The following is a 24,402-nucleotide window of genomic DNA, read 5'->3' as shown; positions in this document are numbered from 1 at the left end:
GTGCCTTTAGTCCCGGCTACTCGGGAGGCTGAGGCAGGAGAATGGCGTGAACCTGGGAGGTGGAGCTTGCAGTGAGCCAAGATCACGCCACTGCACTCCAGCCTGGGTGAAAGAGCGAGACTCTGTCTCAAAAAAAAAAAAAAAAAATCCAGGCAGTTTAACTATTTTCAGGAGTTTTTGAAGTATTTATTTTTTAATCAGGGTTTCACTCTGTTGCCCAGGCTGGAGTGCAGTGGCACACTCATGGTTCACTGCAGCCTTAACCTCCCTGGGCTCAAGTGATCCTCCCACTTCAGCCTCCACAGTAGCTGGGACTGCAGGTGTCTACCACTATGCGCAGCTAATTTCTGTAGAGACAGGGTTTTGCCATGTTGTCCAGGCTGGTCTGCACCTCCTGGGCTCAAGTGATCCATCCGCCTCAGCCTCCCAAAGTGCAGGGATTACAGCCGTGAGCCACCATGCCCGGCAGGAGTTGGTGAATATTAATTCACCAACCATTTCATTTCTATTCACTAAAAACTTAAAAAATTTACCCCAGGTTCCAAGCTGTTGGCAATAACCAACTGTAGAATAGAGCTTTAGCTACTATTAAGAATAAAGTTTTTAGGGCTGAGCTTGATGGCTCATGCCTGTAATCCCAGCACTTTGGGAAGCCCAGGCAGGAAGATTGCTTGAGCCCCAGGAGTTCAAGACCAGCCTTGGCGACACAGTGAGACCCTGTATCAAAAAAAGAAAAAAATATGTTTTTAGAAAATAAAAAAAAATAAGAATACAGTTTTTAGAGTCTCAGATAAATGAGTAGCTTTAAAGTTAATGTCTGAGAAAAAATTAAATGTATTAAAACACATAGATACTGATAGTATAATGGCTTTTGATTATGTAATGCCTGTTTCTGAAAAAAGTAGTTTTATAATGTTATCTTTGTGAAGAATATTATTCATTTGATTGACAGGTATGGATTTATTTTAATGATTTACATTAATGTTGATACTTTTAGACCATGGTGGCATGTGTATGTATTCTAAGTTACTTTAAATTTAATTTGTTATCAAAAAATAAAGATTGATAGCATTGTTTATAGAATAGAAATTAGCACAACACTAGTAGAGTACAGTGATACTTTGTTAAGCTAGAGAACAAATGAATTGTGTTTTTGTTCATTTAGTGTTCAGGGCCTCTGAATCATTGCTATATAATGTATTGTCATTTTGTTTTTAATGAGAGTCTTTGTTCAGATTTAAAACTGTAAGCAAATATGCTTAGTATATAACTTTTTAATGTGTGTGCTCTTATAATAGCTCATATTAAATTATTCATACCTAATCATTTTTCAGATTTATAACTACCTCGACAAGTATGTTGTTGGCCAGTCATTTGCTAAGAAGGTGCTTTCAGTTGCTGTGTACAATCATTATAAGAGAATATATAATAATATCCCAGCTAATCTGAGACAGCAAGCAGAGGTTGAGAAGCAGACATCATTAACACCAAGAGGTAGCGTTTTTGATAATTGACCTAAATAGAGATTGCTATGCTTAAAAGTAATCTTTATTTGTAACTCCTCACTTTCTTCTTAAAATGTTTTTTATATAGTGTGGCATTTTTCAAAGTGCAGGTTATTCCCCATTAGTGTGTTATGAAATCATTTGCCAACAGCATTTTAAAAAAATTTGATAGATATGAATAGAAAATAACAGAATACATTAACTTACAGTTAAGGTAAATATTATTTCTTAGGCCTGGCATGGTGGCTTATGCCGGTAATCCCAGCACGTTTGGAGGTCGAGGCGGGGGGATCACTTGAGGTCAGGAGTTGGAGACCTGCCTGGCCAGCATGGGAAACTCCATCTCTACTAAAAATACAAAAATTAGCCAGGTGGGGTGGCACATGGCTGTAGTCCCGGCTACTTGGGAGGCTGAGGCAGGAGAATCGCTTGAACCTGGGAGGCAGAGGTTGCAGTGAGCCGATATCATGTCACCACACTCCAGCCTGGGCAGCAAGACTCCATCTCCAAAAAAACAAAACAAAACAAAACCAACTTAATGTTTTCAGTTATATGTGCATGGGTTCTGAGTCACAAAGAAAAATATACTACTTATTGAGGGTCTTAGTAAAAAATGTTTGAAAGCCACTGGGGTAGAGATTGAGACATCATTTTTGAATTATAGATTTCACCACAACTAGTTCCCCATGAATGGATCTTGGCAATGCTCTGTACGACTCAGTTCTCTTGGGTTCAGGATACAGAATTTCATTTGCCTGTGTCAGAGATATGTGGAGATAATAACTTAATATATCCAGCACTCGGCTTTCTTTGGGCCCTAGTTACAGAGTGTGAGGGCAAATTTGTAAGTGATTCAAAGTACAATTTCTATTAAGGATAGATTCTAATATACCAGTATACTGTATAATCTCAATTTACTATGGACAATAATGTATATTATATTAATAGAATGATTTATTAAAAACAATTATGAATAGAGTAAATATGAATATTTAATTTTTTGTTTTGTTGGCCAGACAGCCCCAATTTCTGATTTAGGCCTATATTCCATCATTTTAGATTCTTTTAGTTATCACTGTACAGTGTGAAGGAGTTCTGCTAAGTACTTAAATTTATAAGTCTACATTATCTTTGATTGCCTTTAGTAGCAACTAAATGTATAATTTATTTCAATGAAGACACTTGTTCACTTGCTGAACTTACATCACATAACTGCAAAATAGGTATGTGATGGTATCAGTTATTTTTAGAAAGTATTAACGGATGACTTGGAACCTTTTTCTTTTTTTCAAGACAAGGTCTCTCTCTGTCACCCAGGCTGGATTGCGACTCACTGCAGCCTCAACTTCCCAGGCTCCAGTGATCCTCCCACCTCAGTCTCCCAAGCAATCCATCTGCCTCAGCCTCCCAAAGTGCTGGGATTAATGGGCGTGAACTCTTGCGCCTGGCCTGAAATCTTCATTTTTATAAGGTCCAAATAGCACTGATAGTTATGGAGCAAAACTTTTTTGTTTTCTTCGGTAATAAATAAATATTTAAGCTATTGTAAGTGCTGGAGGAGCAAATGGTTATAATATTTATAGCATGAGGGGCTTAAACTCTTATTAAAGACTTATGTTATTATACCCTTACAATAGATATCAATTATATATTTGACAAATGTGAATATTAGCAACTGGACAGCCGTCTTTATGCATGGTTTTGTTTTAATATAGAAAAGATATAGCATATATGAAAAGCTGAAAAATGTTAGTGAACAAATCCTTTAAATATATTTGAAAGAGGACAGGAGGTGGGATACTCATTGTTTGTTCCCCCAAGGTAAACAAATATGTAATATTTTCATCCTCTTTCTTAGAGTTAGAAATAAGAAGACGGGAGGATGAGTACAGATTTACAAGTAAGTGACTTCAGGTCCTCCTCTGTAATCATTCTTCCTTTTGACATTTATTTCAGTGAAGTGTTTCAGCAGTAACAGTGATAGACATGTATGTATTTGCTTGTGTATTACCAAGAAAGATACGTATTATCTAAATGTGTTTATCCTACATGGTATATATAACTTTGGAATAGTTTTTCATAGCTAATTTGTGTCGTTTCCATATGTTGGGTTATTTTTTATTTTTTCTATCAAACTACAATTAGAGTTGGCCTGCTTCTTGTGGGTCACAGGAATTTGGGGGAGGCAGATTATTTTCTAGCTACTCTTTGCCAGAAAGCACACTGTTTTTTGTTTTTTTTTTTGTATTTATGAAACTTACAGTCTTACAAATTATGAGTAAGTCTTAATTCACTGTTTCCAGCCCCAGATTGCCCCTACAAGCATCAGATGGTCCGATGGAGGGTGTGGAAGGACTTGATAGACCAAGGAGAGTGGCCTTTCTGTTGTGTTCCACCTGTTCCTTTGGAGGTGGATATAGTTAGTTGCTGCATTGAGGGTGGAGGTTCCAGGGGTGTCATAGAAAGATTCACATGGCCTTTTGTTTTAGTAATTGAAATAAAGAAAATTAGCTAAGTTTGATGTTTTTACATTTGCCTTTGAACCAAGTAGTATTATATATCCACTATTTGAAGTGTACTATATATAGGATGAGCCATGAGAATATAACTTGTGTACCAACTTGGGCATGACATTTATCACATGTAATAAAATTACATTATCCCCAGTTATTTTTAAATTTGTAGAAATACTGATTATACCATGCGTGGTAAAATTAAGAAATACAGTAAGTGCAATAGAATTAGATTGTATATAAGAATGTAAGATCTAAATAATAACCTTTAGGTATATATGTAATTTATTTCATAATGAAAAAAATATATTCAGATATGCAGTCAATACCATACTCATAAATTGTGTTGACAGCTAGTTAAACTATACTAAATTAGTAAAGAAAGTCTGTAGTGCATATTTTGAAAGACATGTCATGTAATATATGTAGTGATTTAATGTTATTTAAATGTTAACAAGTAACAGTATTTAAGAACTTATGTAAAAGATTGACTTAGAAACAAATATTTCAAAAGCTTAAATTTATTGTCATGTGCAGTTTTGTTGTGTTTTACATGGGATTTTAAGTTCTAAAGTTAGGTTGTTAACTAACACTGGCTGGGGGTGTTAGACCCTAACACTGGTCTAGGGTTTTAGACCAAAATCATGTACAATAAGATTAATTCTTGTAAGTCCCTTTGGAAGTCAAATTTTAGAGACCAACATACAGCTTTTAGGAGGACTGACACAATTGGCTTTTTTTCTCCATCTTTGGAATATAATGTTGTTTTTTAAGTAGAGCACCAGATGAAATACTTTGTTTGCGTTTAAGGGCTGTGTTGTGTGAATAATTAAACACTAGGGAAATGGTAATAATAATACCAGATTCTTCTGTAACACTTATAAAACTATCTGCCAGGTATTGTTCTAAGTGTTTTGCATATATTCATTTAATCTCCCCTAAACCCATGAGACAGAAATTATTATTTTTATCTCCATTTTAGAAGTAAGAAAACTGAAACACAGAAATTTTAAGTAATTTGTCCGTGGCCACACAGCTGGTGAGCTCTGTGCAGCTAACTACTACACTAGCCTGCTTGCTCATGGTCCTCATTTTAGAGAGCTGTGCTTACACAGTGAGAGATGCACAAACAGGGACTAACTGAAAGAATCGGAGAGTTGTCTCAAGTTTGTTCTAAGGCATATACTCATAAAATGGGATGATAGATATCATCTGTATCATTTAAATTATTTCTTTTTTAAACTGAAATCATTAAATAAGTTAAATACATAGATTATGTGGTTCCACTGTAATTAATATGCCCCTTGCAATTTTGTTCATTTATTCATCTAAATCGTGTGTGTGTGTGTGTGTGTGTGTGTGTGTGAGAGAGAGAGAATGAGTGAATGACAAGCACCTGCTGGCCTTGCTGATCTGAAGCTACATCTAAATCATTTTTTTCCTTTGGGCAGAGCTAAACTTAACCCAAGCCCCTTCCTATGTTATCACAATCCCTAACCAGATTTTGCTGAAATTTTAAAAAGTACTTTGCTAGTGACAATTTAACTAACCTCATACAGCAGACTGAGTTTTCGTGGCTGATGTGGATTATAATGAGGCACAACATTGTGAATTATTCACTAATTATTAACCCTCAAAGGTAGCACAATTTAATCCAGATGTTTATGGAATGCTTATTGTTTTTGATGAATAGAATAACCCTTTACCTTAAGTATGAAGATAGTTTGAAAGTGACAGCCAGATGGAATAGGACCATGATAATAGATATGTCTGCCGAACAATTATTCTATCAGTTTAATTAAAATAATCATTGGAAAGTCTGATTTTCTGAATCAATTTCTTAGAAAATAAAATTGAGGCCAGGCGCGGTGTCTCATGCCTGTAATCCCAGTACTTGGGGAGGCTGAGGCGGGTGGATCACCTGAAGTCAGCAGTTCAAGACCAGCCTGGGCAACATGGCAAAACCCTGTCTCTACTAATAATACAAAAATTAGCCAGGTGTGGTGGCGTGTGCATGTAATCCCAACTACTCGGGAGGCTGAGGCAGGAGAATCACTTGAACCCAGGAGGCGGAGGTTGCAGTGAGCTGAGATTGCACCACTGCACTGCAGCCTGGACAACAGAGAGAGACTCTGTCTCAAAAAAAAAAAAAAAAAGAAAAGAAAAGAAAAGAAAATGTAAAAATAAATTCAGGAAATATAAACAAGTATGTTATGATAACAGGTACTCAAATGCTAAGAACCAAGAACAATCTGAATATTTACAAATCTGGATAATCTTTCCTTCAGCCAAGAGAAAGTGAGAATAAAGATTTATTTATTTCATTTTTATTTTGTTTTGTTTTATTTTATTTTAATTTTATTTTTTTGAGACAGAGTCTTACTCTGTTGCCCAGGCTGGAGTGCAGTGGCGTGATCTTGGCTCACTGCAACCCCCGCCTCCCGGGTTCAAGCAATTCTCCTGCCTCGGCCTCCCAAGTAGCTGGGACTATAGGCGCGTGCCACCACATCTGGCTAATTTTTTATTTTTAGTAGAGATGGGGTTTCACCGTGTTGGCCAGGCTGTTCTCAAACTCCTGACCTCAGGTGATCCACCGGCCTTGGCCTCCCAAAGTGCTGGGATTATAGGCGTGAGCCACCATGCCTAGCCTAAAGATTTATTTTTGTAGGAATCTGGCTGATAAACTGATAACCTCACTAGCAATGTCAGTCCCATCTAGTCATTAGGAATGTCAGTCACATCTAGTTAAGTGTTATGTCTCTAATAAAGGAACTAGAAAGATCCAGTACAGGTCCAATAAAATTAGAGATTTAGATAGGGCCAGAGATAGTAAGGTGTATCATATTTGGTTTCTCTAGTAGATTTTATTGATTAGGAAACAGGAACATAAAGTTTATATGACTTGCCCTAGATCATGTAGCTTCTACTTAGAGACAAAGGAAGGTCCAGAGCTAAAGCTTTCTAACTCCTGGCTCTGCTCTTCTGTTGTATTGCCTTCCCTTGGGTAAAGGAGTATTCTTACATATTTATATAAATAAGGACAGTGAAAAAAAATCAATTTCCTTTGCTTGAGGTTCTTTATATAATCATTGTGTGCTATATGTTTGTCACTAGATAATTTGAGATTTTTCTCCTTTGTAGGTAAGACAGAATGTCAAAATACTTAAATTTTTCTATGTCGATATTTAGTTTTAGATAAAAGTTTTTATGGGACATTTTCTTCAAGTAAATTCAAATGAAGCTCAAGTAATTCCTTTGGCATTTTTTTCAGAATTGCTTCAGATTGCTGGAATTAGCCCACATGGTAATGCTTTAGGAGCATCAATGCAGCAACAGGTAAATCAACAAATACCTCAGGAAAAACGAGGAGGTGAAGTATTGGATTCTTCTCATGATGACATAAAACTTGAAAAAAGTAATATTTTGCTGCTTGGACCAACTGGGTCAGGTAAATAACTTGCTGAGAAAATTTACTACTCATTTTAAAAATCAGAATATAAATGATTCTATAACCTGTATCTTGCGATTGAAGTATTACGGCTCTTGAGAAGAAAATCTAAGGCCAGTCATCTAGATACACTATCAGTATTCCTGCATAGAATACAAACTGAATTTGAGGCATTGGTGTTGCCCTTCAGGCCAATCCCTAACATCTTCACAGGAATAATAAAATAAAAAACAGCTATATCTAAATAATAATAGATCGGATGTAGTGGCTCACACCTGTAATCCCAGCATTTTGGGAGACAAAGGTGGGAGGATCACTTGAGGCCAAGAGTTTGAGACCAGCCTAGGCAACAGAGCAAGACTCTATCTCTATAAAAAATAAAGTATTAGTTGGGCGTGGTAGCACGTGCCTATAGTCCTGAGGCTGAGGCAGGAGGATCACTTAAGCCCAGGAGATTGAGGCTGGAGTGAGCCATGATCACAGGCTGCACTCCAGCCTGGGTGACAGAGCAAGAACCTGTCTCTAAAAAAAATAATAGCAGAGGAAGGATGTAGCAATTGACAACTTTTTATTATATACTACTAAAATTTATTTTGCATTTTTATTGAAAAATTGTGTGCCAATATATTTTCAGTAAACTTTTAGTGACTGTTTCTATTTGTAGGTAAAACTCTGCTGGCACAAACCCTAGCTAAATGCCTTGATGTCCCTTTTGCTATCTGTGACTGTACAACTTTGACTCAGGCTGGATATGTAGGCGAAGATATTGAATCTGTGATTGCAAAACTACTCCAAGATGCCAATTATAATGTGGAAAAAGCACAACAAGGTATGTTTTCAGCATAGTCTGTCCCCAGATTTAGAATATTGGGGAATCAGTCTAATATTAAGAGACAATATAATTCTTGTTTTGAGTCAAGGACTAAAATTCTGTAATTATATAAAAGTACCTTTGTTACATAATTTCTAGCATACTGATTAAGGGCCACATAGTTTGCTTTGCCTTATTGTCACTAAGCTGGCTGGTAGGATTCAAAACAAGCCAAATTACTGTCCTATTAGATCCTTAATACCATCATTGCTTTTCTTGTTTTAACTCCCCTCAAGACTTCTAATGCTTAGATTAAGACAGGACAGGGCAGGGGCAAGGGAGGAGGGTACCAGATGACTCTAGAAACAGTTTAGCCTGTTGACCTACAGGATGTCATGGATGCTGCGTTGCTCCTTCATTTATCATCTGTTCTTGTTCACGTGAAGAGCATGACAGCTTCCTGTTCAAATTTCTTTTAAGACAAGAATGTAGGCGGGAAAGAGTAAGCTAAAGTTTTGTTAATACTAGCACTGCAGATACCTCCTGCTTCCATACTATAAAGAATTCATATACATTAGTGGGGCAAATCACTGTTGTCAAGGAGATTTTGTTACCATACGTAAATGTTACTCCGTAGAGCAGATTACAAAGCAGTTGTACAAAATGATGGATGGAAGAAATAAAAGTGCATTTTTATAATGTCAAGCTATTGGATATGTTAAGTATGAAAGATCAAATAACTTTGTTCTCTAGCTACCTAAGTATTTTAAAGCTGAGGCTATCTTGTGTATATCTTTTTCGTATTATAAATAGAATCCTCCTTAAATTATAGGAATTGTCTTTCTGGATGAAGTAGATAAGATTGGCAGTGTGCCAGGCATTCATCAATTACGGGATGTAGGTGGAGAAGGCGTTCAGCAAGTAAGCAGTTGAATATTTTGTTCAAGCCCACTAAAAGGAAGGGAATACATCAACCTCCCAAATATTGTACGTTTGGTTTCACATTCAATTAGATTCTGTTTTATTTCTTCCGCCCCCAAACTCCACATATCATTTTGAAGTAGTTTAGATCCTAAAAGAAAGTTGTTGACAATTTGAAATAACAAATTACCTTGTTAGGAAATTTAAAATATTTTGAAGGACAGAAAAAATGAAATTTAATCTTTTTTTTTTATTCCTCAAAGGCCCAGTTAAACATTTCTAGAAGACTTTTGAAGAAAGTTATGATTCTAACTAGACATGAATGAACTATGTACATGCTTCTTATTCCTTCCACTTATTTAGAAGATAGGTATAAAATAATGTTTAATTCCTTGCAGAGCCATAATTGAAGTCACAATGATCTATTGGCCAACTTGACCTTTTAATGATAACTAATTATGACATAAACTATTAAAGGGTGAGGAAAATTGTTTCACTTTTTGACAGAGACATAGGTATAATCACACTTACGTGCTGGAAATTTTTTTTTATAAAAGCATCTCCAAATATAGGTAGTCTCAAAGTTTAATACTGTAAGTGGAATAGAATTTTAATTTATGTGAAAGACATATCTTCAACTATTTTCTAATTTTGAATGTTCCCACCGTGCTTGAACACCATTTTATACAGTCATAATTCTGTGTTTATGTCAGAATTATGTCTTTACTATCAAAAACAACCTCTCAGGTTGACTGTTTTCCTGAATTACAATGCATCAAGTTCTGTAACCATTTCAAATAAATGTATTAATTATTAATGTGATAAATGCATTAGATTTTCTTGTTAGTTATAGGAATGTGGGAGTTTCATTAGGTATGTGCATTGACCATAATCACATATTGTTTTCCCCATTTAATCCTATTGTCTAAATATAATAAATAATGTGCTTATATGGTGATGCTATAAATCATTTGTTCTTTATTTAGGGCTTATTAAAACTACTAGAAGGCACAATAGTCAATGTTCCAGAAAAGAATTCCCGAAAGCTCCGTGGAGAAACAGTTCAAGTTGATACAACAAACATCCTGTTTGTGGCATCTGGTGCTTTCAATGGTTTAGACAGAATCATCAGCAGGAGGAAAAATGAAAAGGTAAGTTTTTCTGAGGGGTTACTAGAAGGATAGAGAGCATTTAAAGGATGTACACTCAGTTTCCATTCTCATATCTGCGGGCTACCAGTCATAGTTTTAATTATAAGAGTTGGGTTTTCTTAGAGCATATCAGAAATATACAGGGAAGGGTGCGGTGACTCAATGCCTGTAATCCCAGTTCTTTGGGAGGCCAAGGCGGGCAGATTGCCTGAGCTCAGGAGTTCAAGACCAGCCTGGCCAACATGAAACCCTGTCTCTACTAAAAATACAAAAAATTAGCCAGGAGTAGTGGTGGGTGCCTGTAATCCCAGCTACTCGGGAGGCTGAGGCAGGAGAATCCCTTGAACCCAGGAGGCGGAGGTTGCAGTGAGCCAAGATCGCGCCACTGCACTCCAGCCTGGGTGATAGAGTGAGACTCTGTCTCAAAAAATAAAAAAACAAAGAAATATACAGTAAGTCCTCACTTAACGTCATCCCATAGATTCTTGGAAACTGCAACTTTAAGCGAAATGACATGTAACAAACTAATTTTCCTCATCAATTTCATAAGGAAATTATGTTGAATAAAATGACATTATTGGAGGACATGTTGTATGTTGTTTCGTTTAAAGTTGCAGTTTCCAAGAACCCATCAACAATGTTAAGTGAGGACTTGGCATATTTCTATTTTTTTTTAAACTTCAGAGTAGGCTGGGCGCGGTGGCTCACGCTTGTAATCCTAGCACTTTGTGAGGTCGAGGTGGGCAGATCATGAGATCTGGAGATCCAGACCATCTTGGCTAATATGGTGAAACTCTGTCTCCACTAATTAGCCGGGCGTGGTGGCAGGCGCCTGTAATCCCAGCTACTCGGGAGGCTGAGGCAGGGGAGTCCCTTGAACCCAGGAGGTGGAGGTTGCAGTGAGCCGAGATTGTGCCACTGAGCCACTGCACTCCAGCCTGGGCAACAGAGCAAGACTCTGTTTTTTTAAAAAAAAAAAAAAAAAAAAGCCAACTTCAGAGTAGTAAATTGAAAGATTTCTAAATATCATCCATATATGGGCTTTTATTTTATTTTATTTTTTTGGAGATGGAGTCTCGCTCTGTCACCAGGTTGGAGTGCAGTGGCACGATCTGGGCTTACTGCAACCTCCGTCCCCTGGGTTCAAGCGATTCTTGTGCCTCCGCTTCATGAGTAGCTGGGATTACAGGCATGCGCCACCACACCCAGCTAATTTTTGTATTTTCAGTAGAGACGAGGTTTCACCATGTTGGCCAGGATGGTCTTGATCTCCTGACCTCGTGATCCGCCCACCTTGGCCTCTCAAAATTCTGGGATTACAGGCATGAGCCACCGCGCCCAGCCTGTATGGGCATTTTAAAAGTGTAACTTGATGAGTTCAACTTAATATTTTATCTAGGGAGTTCATTATTGGAGGTAGTTGCTGCATCAGTACAATTTCTATTCATTCCCCCTGCGCAATTCACTGGTGCCCAATAAAGTTTATCTCCATTGCCCTTGCTCATAGAGTCTGCCATAGATCACTGCTGACATTCACCAATGGAGGGGAGCATTTTGGCAGATACGGGAAGGGTTGTGATACCACCTAGTTTTATAAATGTTTCTTCTTATAACCCCTGCTTTTAATTGGGACTGGGACTTGTTTCTTCATATCCTTATAGTACATGCCCAGTACTTATTTTTTGATTGAGTACAACAAAAAGCATAGTGTCAGGAAGCCCAGAAAACACCTGTATTTTCCATGGTTTTGTAGTTTGCATAATAGCCACGAGTGATCACTTTTATATTATATAACATTCTATTTGAAATCTTTATGTCATAGATCAGCTGTGTGCTATATTGCTTGCTGTAAGTCTTCTTGGTCTTGAATGTACTAGTTTAAGTAATAGTTTAGTAGTAGTAAAAAATAATAATCATAATCATAATGCTGCTAATGGTGTGGTTGTCCATGGTAGTTCCTTTGCCTAACCCAGGTGAGGAAACACTTTTAAAAATACTAACCGTGCCACGTAATTATTGTTATTCCTCAGTACCGGGCTTTATTCAGCATGGATATGGTTAGATTTTTATTTTTCTGCTAATTTATGCAAAATTTCAATAGCAGCCAAAACATAACTTAATATGAAAATTTGTTTTTTGTGTCATTGAAATACTGCATAAATTAGCCTAACAAATTAGAAAGAAGAAATTATTTCTTTGGGGGTGTGTGTGTGAGAGAGAGAACCTTGTATTTGAAACTCTGTAACTAAAAGCAAAGACCATGTTCTGATATTTATTTATAATTAATACTTCATGTTTCCAAAAAGGATTTGAAGCTAGAAACATGTAGGACAGAAGATTTGAAAGTAATGTCAGAAAAGGAATCAGAAGTACACAGAAGGAAGGTTTCAGTTATTATTCTGATTTATTGAGAATTAGGTCACTCCATTTAGCTGTGAACTTTATTAATGAAAATTAGGGAAGCAATCATGGGCTCTAGTTCTTATTACCTTGACTGAAGCAAGCTCTATATGCCTTCCATATGCTCTAGTTCTTATTACCTGGCCCCACCTCCTAATAATACAGGGTTAGGATGTCAACATACAAATTTGGGGACACTTAAATATTCAGTCCATTGCAGACAGATTTTTTGAGACAGAGTCTTGATTTGTCACCCAGGCCGGAGTGCAGTGGCATGATCTCAGCTCCCTGCATCCTCCGCGACTCTGAGGTTCAAGCAATCCTCCTGCCTCGGCCTCCCGAGCAGCTGGGATTATAGATGCACACCACCACGCCCAGCTACTTTTTGTATTTTTAGTAGAGACAGGGTTTCACCATGTTGGCCAGGCTGGTCTCGAACTCCTGACCTCAACTGATTCACCCGCCTCAGCCTCCCAAAGTGCTGAGATTACAGGCATGAGCCACCAGGTCCAGCCTGCAAACAGATTTTTAGCTTAGGCTATGTTTGCACATTATCATGTACTTCTCTTGTTCTTTTGACAAAAGCTATATGACATGTCAAAATTAAACTTTTTGAGAATTGCCTGGAGTACAGTTCATTTATGTTGACTGAAGCAAGATCCATATGCCTTTATACACCCAACCTTGTTCAGCAAAGTTAGCGTTTGTTTGTTTTTTTATGTTTTTGAGGACTGTAGCTTTGCAAGAGTTAGCATTCTTGTTTGATGTCATTCTTACATGTTTTTTATAAAATCTAAATTATTCTAATTGTGTGCAGACCAAAATCATGATTTTAGAAGAATCATGATTTAGCAGTGACTTAAGACACTAACAGATAATTTTCTCGTTAGGCTGCTTGTAGCTCCATATTTATAGTTTTTATACCTTTTGGAAACCACACTCATCTAGAAGTTTTGAATAAACCCTGCAACCTTAGTATCTGAGTTCCAAGGGACTCCCTTTGTAGTTCTTACCTACTTTTATTAGAATTCATTCTTTGTGGTTGGTTATTACATAGTGGTTAGGTTCTCAATTCTGAAGGCAGACAGACCTGAGTTCAAATTCTGGCTTTGCCACTTACAGCAATAAGATTTTGGTCAAGATATTAAACTCTCTAAGCCTGTTTTTTTCCTTTGTAAAATGTAAATGATAATAAAACCTTCTTCATAGAGTTGTTACAAAGATCATATGAAATATGTATGAAAAGTACTTAATACACTATCATTTGATTCTACTAATTATAAATATGCATCATTTCTTTGGCAGTATCTTGGATTTGGAACACCATCTAATCTGGGAAAAGGCAGAAGGGCTGCAGCTGCTGCAGACCTTGCTAATCGAAGTGGGGAATCAAATACTCACCAAGACATTGAAGAAAAAGATCGGTTATTGCGTCATGTGGAAGCCAGAGATCTGATTGAGTTTGGCATGATTCCTGAGTTTGTGGGACGGTTGCCTGTGGTGGTTCCATTGCATAGCCTAGATGAGAAAACACTTGTACAAATATTAACTGAGCCACGAAATGCTGTTATTCCTCAGTACCAGGCCTTATTCAGCATGGATAAGGTTAGATTTTTATTTTTTGTACTTAGTTATTTTTTATTTTCTTGCTATTGAAATTCTACATAAATTAACCTAACAACAAAAACAAATTCTGCTCATCTAGAATACCAGCCTATTCCTTACTAAATATGGATCTAGGAATCAAGGAAGGCATATCGTATTATGTTGGAATTTAGGAGTTGTCTTTATTTTTTCTGAATTAAAACCATCATTATAGCCTAAAGCCCAAGGAAAATTAATGCCATTAGCTTACCTCAACACCTCCAAGCCAGACATACAGGATTGTCCTTTCAGTCTTGGTATTCTAAATGCTTTTGTTGTGACATACTGTGTATATTTTTATATTATTTTGCCAAAATAGAGTTTTATTAATCCCACATATACTTCTCTGTAGCCAAACACCTAGCCCACATACCCAATTGGATAACAAATGGTTTGGGTTTTGTGAACTTTGTGTCTCTAAATATCAGTCTCTTCTTCTCCGTTGCCACTGCCTCAAGTCAAGCCCCTTTGATATTCACCTTGACCCATGCATTTAGTTCTTAATTGGTCTGCCTGTCTCATGTCTGTCTGTGACTATCACCAAAATATCATTATCTTCCTCTTTACTTCTGGAATGGATCATTGAGAACAGTGCCCAACAAATAGATATTAAGTTCTTAAATATTTATTGAATGATTAAAGATAAGGCTAATGTTTTTACTCCCTTGCTTAAAATCCTCCGGTGGTTCCCTAGTCTTATTTAGATGTCTCCCCCTTTGCTGCTCCCTTAGCTCCATGTACATACACTGGACTATAAATGCTAGTTTGCTAATCTGTCATCTGTCATCACACAATAGACTGTAAGTTGCTTGGCAAAGATGATGTCTATTCATCATTAAATCCCTAGTATGTAACACACAGAGGTTTAGTAAATGCTGAAAAAAATCCTAGGGAGTCCGTGTTAATCTAGAAAACATCTTCAAGCTTCAGAACAAACTTGCAATTCATAATACTGATACTGTCATGGATTGATAGAAACAAGTGCTTCTTGAACGCAGGGTTCCAAAACACCATGAGAAATTGTGCCCTCACTTAATGGTACATTTTCTGGAGGTACAAATTAACAATAAAAGTTATAATTTATTTTTAATGTATTTGTAGTGTGAACTGAATGTTACTGAGGATGCTTTGAAAGCTATAGCCAGATTGGCACTAGAACGAAAAACAGGTGCACGAGGCCTTCGGTCCATAATGGTGAGTTGGCATTATTCTATAAAAACAATTATTTCTTGGTCTGAGTTTTGAGTATATTAAGCTTCCCTGTTTTTCTTTTGGAAAATATGTATATATATTTTGAGACAGAGTCTCAAATAAAGGAGTGCAGTGGTGTGATCTTGGCTCACTGCAATCTCCACTTCCCAGGCTGAGGCTCAAGCGGTCTTCCCACCTTAGCCTCCCGAGTAGCTGGAACTATAGGCAAGAACCACCTCACCTGGCTAATTTTTGTATTTTTAGTGGAGATGGGGTTTCACCATGTTGGCCAGTCTGGTCTCAAACTCCTAACCTCAGGTGATCTGCCTGCCTCAGCCTCCCAAAGTGCTGGGATTACAGGCGTGAGCCACCACGCCTGGCCTGAATTTTTTTTTTTTTTAGTCACAGTAGATTATATTTTGCTTTTTCTCAAAAAGGAACTTCAAGGTGTTTGCAACAAAGGACATAGACATAATATGATTAATGACACAGAAAATTGGGATCGGGCCTGGTAACTCACACCTATAAATCCCAACACTTTGGAAGGCCAAGGCAGGAGGATTGCTTGAGCCCAGGAGTTTGAGACCAGCCTGGGCAACATACACCCTCAAAACAAACAAACATACACTCTCAAAACAAACAAACAAAAAAAAGAGGCCGGGCATGGTGGCTCATGGGCATGGTGGCTCATGCCCATAATCCTAGCACTTTGGGAGGCTGAGGCAGGCGGATTGCCTGAGCTCAGGAGTTCAAGACCAGCCTGGACAACATGGCGAAACCCCATCTCTACTAAAAATACAAAAAATTGGCCAGATTTGGTGGCTTACGCCTGTAATCACAGCTATAATCCCAAATATATATATATATGTTTATATATATAATCCCATATATATATGTTTTTATATATATATATATATATTTGTTTTGTTTGTTTCTTTTTCCTTGAGTGAATGGATTCCAATTTGTGATTTATAGAATAAAAGCACTTGTATGTATTCTGTTTTCAATGTGATTCATTACTTTTTATTTCTTTAGGAAAAGCTGTTACTAGAACCAATGTTTGAAGTCCCTAATTCTGATATCGTATGTGTGGAGGTTGACAAAGAAGTAGTAGAAGGAAAAAAGGAACCAGGATACATCCGGTAAAGTGTATTTTCAAGCCAGAACAGATACAAAATTTAAGATGAGCTCTTCATTGCTATGTTTATTGGTTTGTCATTTTAAAATTACATAAAAATTATTATATTTCTAAGGGAAGCAATAATCTCAAGTTTTCTGTAGAAAAATCTAATTTGGGTATTATAAAATAATAGTATTTTGTGAGTCTTTGAAAGTTGATCATCAGGCCGGGTGTGGTGGCTCACACCTGTAATCCCAGCACTTCAGGAGGCCGAGGTGGGCGGATCACGAGGTCAAGAGATAGAGACCATCCTGGCCAACATGGTGAAACTCTGTCTCTACTAAAAATACAAAAATTAGCTGGGCGTGGTGGTGTGTGTCTGTAGTCCCAGCTACTCGGGAGGCTGAGGCAGGAGAATCACTTGAACCTAGGAGGCGGAGGTTGCAATGAGCCAAGATCGCACCACTGCACTCCAGCCTGGGCGACAAAGTGAGACTCAGTCTCAAAAAATATATAAAAAAAGGCAATGGGCTGGATTTGGCTAGCAAGCTACAGTTTCCTAACCCCTGATTTATTCAATAAATGTTTACTATGCAATGCTTGACATTAATGTTACTTACACAAAAGCTAGGTTTCTGTTTAACTCAATCATAAGGTATGTTATGTTTTATGTTTGCTTGTGTTCCAAGATAACTTTAGAGGCAGTTGATGTGTTTTGAACAACCTTAGTTATCCAGAGAGATATAATCTTTTATTTTTATTGTTTAATGACATTGACGTATGGCTTTTAAAGGAATTGTGGTGACCTGAATTATCATTTTTACTAGTTCGAGACAAGACGGATGTGATCAGAAATAGCTTCTTTACCATATACATATGCTAAGTTCCAGCATTTGAGTTGAAATAACAGATGATACTTTCTTCGAGAAGAGGATTTTTTAAGCCTTCACAATTGAAGCCATATTGTCCCTTTTTTTTTTTTTTTTTTCAGTAATAAATTTGTCAGGGAAAATGCTGGGAAGTTTATTTGCAACTCTTGGTTGCATAGTCTGTTTCCCATATTACTAAGCAATCTTTTTTTTTTTTTTTTTTGAGACTCAGTCTTGCTCTGTCGCCCAGGCTGGAGTGCAGTGGTATGATTTCGGCTTACTGCAACCTCCACCTCCTGGGTTCAAGCGATTCCCTTGCCTCAGCCTCCTGAGTAGCTGGGACTACAGGTGTGTGCCACCACACCTGGCTAATTTTTGTATTTTTAGTAGAGATGGGGTTTCAACATGTTGGCCAGGCAGGTCTCGAACTCCTGACCTCAAGTGATCAGCCCTCCTCGGCCTTCCAAAGTGCTGGGATTACAGATGTGAGCCACTGTGTCCGGCCTAAGCCGTCTTAATATTAAAAGTGCTCCTAATATTTTCTATTCTCGTGGCTTTCTTAGCTAGGAGAGGTTACTTTGCTGTTTTGATTTTAAAGATCATGTTTACCTCCATTTTTTATTTTAAAAAAACAAACATGGCTTTTCATTGTAGGGCTCCAACAAAAGAATCCTCTGAAGAGGAGTATGACTCTGGAGTTGAAGAAGAAGGATGGCCCCGCCAAGCAGATGCTGCAAACAGCTAAACTGTCATATTGCTGTCTTGTATATACAGCTTTTCCTTCTTTTGTTTAGGATCATAATTGTCTCTACAGTCTGATATTAAAGGCATTGGATCTATCTTGGATATCATACATGGTCAGAGAAGCCTTTAGGAGAAGAATCAGATCATGTATATAATTGTAACATCACATTGATTTTACGGAGGATGTTATATGGACTTTAATGACACAATGTTTAGAGATAAAATGTACATTATTTTGGTTCAGTTTTTTAAAAAAAAATATGCTTTAACAAAATTCTTAGGAATTCTTTTAAGCAATGCAGGTATTGCGATAACTGTAGATTTTACAATAATGTTACTCTACAAATGGGAAAATAAATTCTTTAAAATTGAATATTGAGATACCATTCTTTAGTGTTACCTTTTTTACCCACATGTGTTTCTGAAAATATTGGAATTTTATTCATCTTAAAAATTGGACCAGGTAGGCCGGGCATGGTGGCTCACGCCTGTAATCCCAGCACTTTGGGAGGCTGAGGCGGGTGGATCACGAGGTCAGGAGTTCAAGACCAGCCTGGCCAAGATGGTGAAACCCCATCTCTACTAAAAATATGAAAAATTAGCTGGGTGCGGTGGCAGGCGCCTGTAATCCCAGCTACTCGGGAGGCTGAGGCAGGAGAATCGCTTGAACTCGGAGGGCAGAGGTTACAGTGAGCTGAGATCGTGCCACTGCACTCCAGCCTGGGCGACAAAGTGAGACTCCGTCTCAGGGCGAAAACAAAAAATTGGACCAGGTAGTTTTGAAGTAGTTAAACATTTCATTGAAAAATACCCTGAAGAACTATATTTTGATAATTGGTTTAGCTGTATTCCTAGTCTTATCTGCTAATGCATGACACTAACTTCCCAATTGGTTCTGTAAAAAAGGCCATTTTCTTACCAAGTTGTCTGATTTATTTACCATCTTTTTTTTTTTTTTTTTAATTGAGCGGAGTCTCATGCTGTCCCAAGCTGAAGTGCAGTGGTGCGATCTTGGCTCACTGCAACCTCCGCCTCCCAGGTTCAAGCAATTTTCCTGCCTCAGCCTTCCGAGTAGCTGGGATTATAGGCACGCACCACCACACCTGGCTAATTTTTGTATTTTTAGTAGAGACAGGGTTTCACCCTGTTGGCCAGGCTAGTCTGTAACTCCTGACCTTGTGATCTGCTGGCCTCAGCCTCCCAAAGTGCTGGGATTGCAGGCGTAAGCCACCACACCCGGCCTTATTTACCATCTTTAATCCATTTTAGTACTATGGGTGAGTACATGGAATTGAAGTCTGGCTTAAATCTTCAGAAAGTTATACATCTATTTTATTTTATTTTTTTGAGACAGAGTCTCGCTGTGTCACCCAGGCTGGAGTGCAGTGGCACAATCTTGGCTCACTGCAACCTCTGAGTCCCAGGTTCAAGCGATACTCATGCCTCAGCCTCCTGAGTAGCTGGGACTACAGGCGTGCACCACCACACCTGGCTAATTTTTTGTATTTTTAGTAGAGACGGGGTTTCGCCATGTTGCCCAGGCTGGTCTCTCCTGAGCTCAGGCAATCGGCCACCTTGGCCTCTGAAAGTGCTAGAATTACAGGCATGAGCCACCGCATCCAGCCAGAAAGATACATATCTAATTCTAGAAATAGCATGCAGTATCAGTCATAGTAACAGCCATGTGCTGACCTAAATAAAATTTCTTGATATTGTGTATTTAACCTGAAGTATTGAGGTAGTTTTTTTGTTTTGTTTTTTGGTGCTGAACATTTTGGTCTAATTCTTTGGCTTCTTAGAACATTAAAAAAAATCTATGTTTTGCTATCAGCCAAAGTAAATGTGTTCACACTAACATATAAGTTACTAACCTTCATTATACAGCAAAGCTAAAAAGTGGTGGGATATTTGGGGTCTTAATGAAAATTGTATCATTTAATTCCATAAATATTAAAATATTTGGGTACCTTTTAAGCTTTTTTTCTTCTATAATGGTGGTACAAGTTCTATATTCATTCAGTTTAATCTCATTTGAAATTGTTTAAATCAGAGTACATGTAAATATTTGTGGTTTTTTTTTTTTTTTTTGGTTTATAGACTCGAGCTTTCCTTTTACACAGTTTTTTTTAGGGAAAAACTGAAGCTATTAGGAAATTCTAAATCTTGTTGATGAAGAGCTGGGCTTTCTATGATATAATTAATAAAAGGGATGTATGGTATTTATGGCTGGGTAGGACCAGAAATGCACTTTGTATTACAGAGTGTTAAGGCTGGTTGCTATAGTATGGAACAGAAACACCTCTCCTTGGTCTCCCTAGTAATGGTTCAAGTTCTTCCCAGGAAGTCTTACATATTATAACTTTGTTCATTATCTTTCCCTTATAGCATCATTTTCCTTTTTGTAGAGTGGAAATCAGACTAGCTGCTAAACATATTAAGGGTAATCCTCCAGAAATGGACTGGGGAGGCATTTTAGTCACAACAACTTACATTTGGCTTTGGAAGTTGTTAACAAAGCATAGTCGATGTTTTTAAATCAAACATAATTTGTATCTTGGAACTTACATTTTGACATTTGAATAAAACAAAAAGACTAAATGAAAGCCAACGTGGTGGTGTGTCCATACAGCAATGGTGCAGGAGCACTCTGCATTGACAACAACAAGCACAGCCAAACAGTGCCATTTTTAAAAGGGCACAGATGTCATATGAGCTGCTTCATTCTAGGGATTGGTTAATCCTTGGCACTTCCATATCAGATAAATTCTAGCTGTAGATTCCACAGACAATGTCTGTTAAACATTTATCAAAAATCCTTACTTAAATGTCCCGCTTGACACTAGGGACACAGACCAAGTTTTTCAGGAATCTTACTAGTTATGTAGGGGAAACAAATACAAACTAAAGTGTATTTTAATACTGGAAGTGAGATAGGTACCAGGTGTGGTGACATAGAAAGTGATGGCCTAGATAAGTCTGGAAGAACAAGTAGAAATTTGCCAGAAAAGAATAATGAGAACTAAATCAAAATCTCAGAAGTGTAAAACAACAACTAGGAAGCTGTAGGAGGTAAGAAATAAGCAACAACTGTAACTTCTTGTTAATACTCTGAAATGACCATTTAATATTCTCCTCTCCATCTAGCTAAGGACCTTGCTTCACATTTCATTGAAAAACCATTGATGGAATTCATCATCCCACCATCTATAAATCTATCTACTCCATCACTCAACCTTTCTCTCTAGTTACAACTGAAGTATCCCTCCTACAAAACTCAGTCACTCCACACATGCTCTGGGTCTCATCATCCCCTCTCATTTCTCAAGGCCTTTAATTCTTTTGATCATGTCTCTACTATAGTATCTGTGTCCTTCCTTCTGAATTATTCCCAGTGGCATCCAAACACTGCTTAGTATTTCCTGTCCTATAGCAAATCTCCCAAGCTTATTTACGTATCTTTCCAACTACACCATAAGTTCCACAAAGATGGTGACCCAGCCTGTTTTGTTAACTATAACCAGCACCTACCATAGTGCTACATACATCTGGTACCCCATACATTTTTAAAGAAATAATGGAATGGCCAGGCATGGTGGCTCATGCCTGTAATCCCAGCACTTTGGGAGGACGAGGTGGGTGGATCACCTGAGGTCAGGAGTTCGAGACCAGCCTGGCCAAACGTGATGAAACCCCATCTCTACTAAAAGTACAAAAATTAGCCAGGCGTGGTGGGGGGCACCTGTAATCCTAGCTACTCAGGAGGCTGAGGACAGAGGATCACTTGAGTCTGGGAGGTGGAGGTTGCAGTGAGTTGAGATCACGCCACTGCACTCCAGCCTGGGTGACAAGAGCAAGACTCTGTTTCAAAAAAACAAAAAAGAATGGAATGTCTTGTATGCCAGGTTAAATTGTAAGTTTTTACAGAAGGTAGTGGGGGGTTATTGAAAGTTTTAGCAGGGGAGTTGAACATGATCAGATGTCCGTTTTAAATTGTTGGGGGCAGGCTCAGGAAAATGAATGGAAGGAAACATGACTGGAGGCCTACTTAAAAACATTTCTTCAGCACTTGCCCTTCTATCTCCTAGTTCAACAATTTCCTCCACTTTTTCAGGTTAGTTCTCATCAGCATACAAACAAAACAACTTCCTTGAACCCACATCCTCTCCACCTGTTGCCCAGCTGCTTCTCTTCTGCAGCACAACTAAAAGTTGGTCTTGCATTTTTCCAATTCCCTTCCGGGATTTGACTCTTCTTTTTAAGAGATGGGAGCGGGGAGGGTGCGGTCTCACTCGCCCAGGCTGGAGTGCAGTTGGCACTATCATGGATCACAACATCCTTGAACTCCTGGGCTCAAGCCATCCTCCCACATTGGCCTCCCAAAGTGTTGGGATTACAGGCATGAGCCACCGTACCTGGCTCCAGGCTTTGACTCATAAATGAGAAGCTGTCAGAAGGTTTTGCACAAAGAAGTGATACTTGGTTACAGTGTGAGAGAACAAGAAGAGGACAAGGAAAAGATAATGGCTTGGGCTAAAGTAGTGGAAGTGGAAGAAGTGAATGGGTAGGTATTTTTGCAAATCTGATTAAAAGTGTTATCCTGTGTTCAGTGGGGAAACTCGTTATTATGAAAATGTCTATTCTTAAATTTATAAATTTAATAGTCCAATAAAATGCCAATATTTTATGTTTTATATATATATATTTATATATATTTATATATATATATATATTTTTTTTTTTTTTTGAGACGGAGTCTTGCTCTGTTGCCCAGGCTGGAGTGCAGTGGCACGATCTCAGCTCACTGCAAGCTCCACCTCCCAGGTTCACGCCATTCTCCTGCCTCAGCCTCCTGAGTAGCTGGGACTACAGACGCCTGCCACCACGCCCGTATAATTTTTTTTTTTTTTTTTTTGTATTTTTAGTAGAGACTGGGTTTCACCGTGTTAGCCAGGATGGTCTCGATCTCCTGACCTTGTGATCCACCCGCCTCGGCCTCCCAAAGTGTTGGGATTACAGGCGTGAGCCACCATGCCCGGCAAATAATATATACTTTTTATAAATTACAAATAATAAAATTATAAATTATTTTATAAATATATATAAGACGCCAACATTTTACATTGAAGTCAGGCAAGCTGATTCTCAAGTTCATATGGAAGAATGGTGAACAAGCAAAGTGAAAAAGTACACTTACATAGTGCTTAATGTAACAACTCCGAGGTGGATACTACAATCAAGTCTTCTCATAAAGAAACTGAAGCCCAGAGGGGTTAAGTAGCTTCCCCAAGCTCACACAAAGTAACAGAGCCAGGATTTAACCCCAGGTAGACCGGTTCCAGAATCCTACATGTAACAAGAAAGAGGAGGGACTGCCTCTACTACCTTTTTTTTAAAATTTAATTTATTTTATTTAATTTATACCGGGATACATATGCAGAACGTGGAGGTTACATAGGTATACATGTGCCATGGTGGTTTGCTGCACCCATCATCTAGGTTTTAAGCCCTGCATGCATTAGGTATTTGTCCTAATGCTATCCCTCTCGTTGCCTCCTCTACTAGCTATATTTAAAATACAAAGCTTTATAACTAGGTGTGGTGACTCACGCCTGTAATCCCAGCAATTTGGGAGGCCGAGGCAGGAGGACTGCTTGAGCCCAAGAGTTTGAGACCAGCCTGGGCAACATGGTGAGATCCTGTCTCTACAAAAAATTTAAAAAATTAGCCGGGCATGGTGGCATGCACCTGTAGTCCCAGCTACTTGGGAGGCTGAGGTGGGAGGACCCCTTGAGCCCAGAAGGCCACAGTGAGCTGGATCATACCACTGCACTCCAGCTTGGGCAACAGGGCTAGACCCTGTCTCAAAATGTGTGTGTGTTTTTGTTTTTGTTGTTGTTGTTGTTGTTGTTGTTGTTGTTGTTGTTGTTGTTGTTGTTTGAGATGGAATTTCGCTCTTGTTGCCCAGGCTGGAGTGCAATGACCCGATCTCAGCTCACTGCAACCTCCGCCTCCCGGGTTCAAGTGATTCTCCTGCCTCAGCCTTCTGAGTAGCTGGGATTACAGGCGTGGGCACACCCAGCTAATT

General features: G+C 38.3%; 1 protein-coding gene across 1 annotated transcript in view; it reads left to right on the top strand.

Annotated features, from left to right (window-relative positions):
* The window catches only part of CLPX (caseinolytic mitochondrial matrix peptidase chaperone subunit X), a 38,788-nt gene extending 20,098 nt beyond the window's left edge, over positions 1 to 18,690 (top strand). Inside the window, exons 5-14 of the mRNA XM_003827965.7 lie at positions 1,335 to 1,494; positions 3,364 to 3,405; positions 7,290 to 7,466; positions 8,131 to 8,295; positions 9,110 to 9,198; positions 10,185 to 10,349; positions 14,055 to 14,354; positions 15,495 to 15,587; positions 16,620 to 16,726; positions 18,228 to 18,690. Coding sequence (XP_003828013.1) covers positions 1,335 to 1,494; positions 3,364 to 3,405; positions 7,290 to 7,466; positions 8,131 to 8,295; positions 9,110 to 9,198; positions 10,185 to 10,349; positions 14,055 to 14,354; positions 15,495 to 15,587; positions 16,620 to 16,726; positions 18,228 to 18,318 — 1,389 coding nt within the window. The 3' untranslated portion in view covers positions 18,319 to 18,690. The remainder of the gene's footprint in view (positions 1 to 1,334; positions 1,495 to 3,363; positions 3,406 to 7,289; positions 7,467 to 8,130; positions 8,296 to 9,109; positions 9,199 to 10,184; positions 10,350 to 14,054; positions 14,355 to 15,494; positions 15,588 to 16,619; positions 16,727 to 18,227) is intronic.
* Positions 18,691 to 24,402: the final 5,712 nt, after the last annotated feature.

This window comes from Pan paniscus, chromosome 16, assembly GCF_029289425.2.
Source record: "Pan paniscus chromosome 16, NHGRI_mPanPan1-v2.0_pri, whole genome shotgun sequence".
Taxonomy (NCBI): domain Eukaryota; kingdom Metazoa; phylum Chordata; class Mammalia; order Primates; family Hominidae; genus Pan; species Pan paniscus.
Note: the sequence above shows the minus strand (reverse complement) of the source record. Positions and strands in the feature narration are given on the sequence as shown.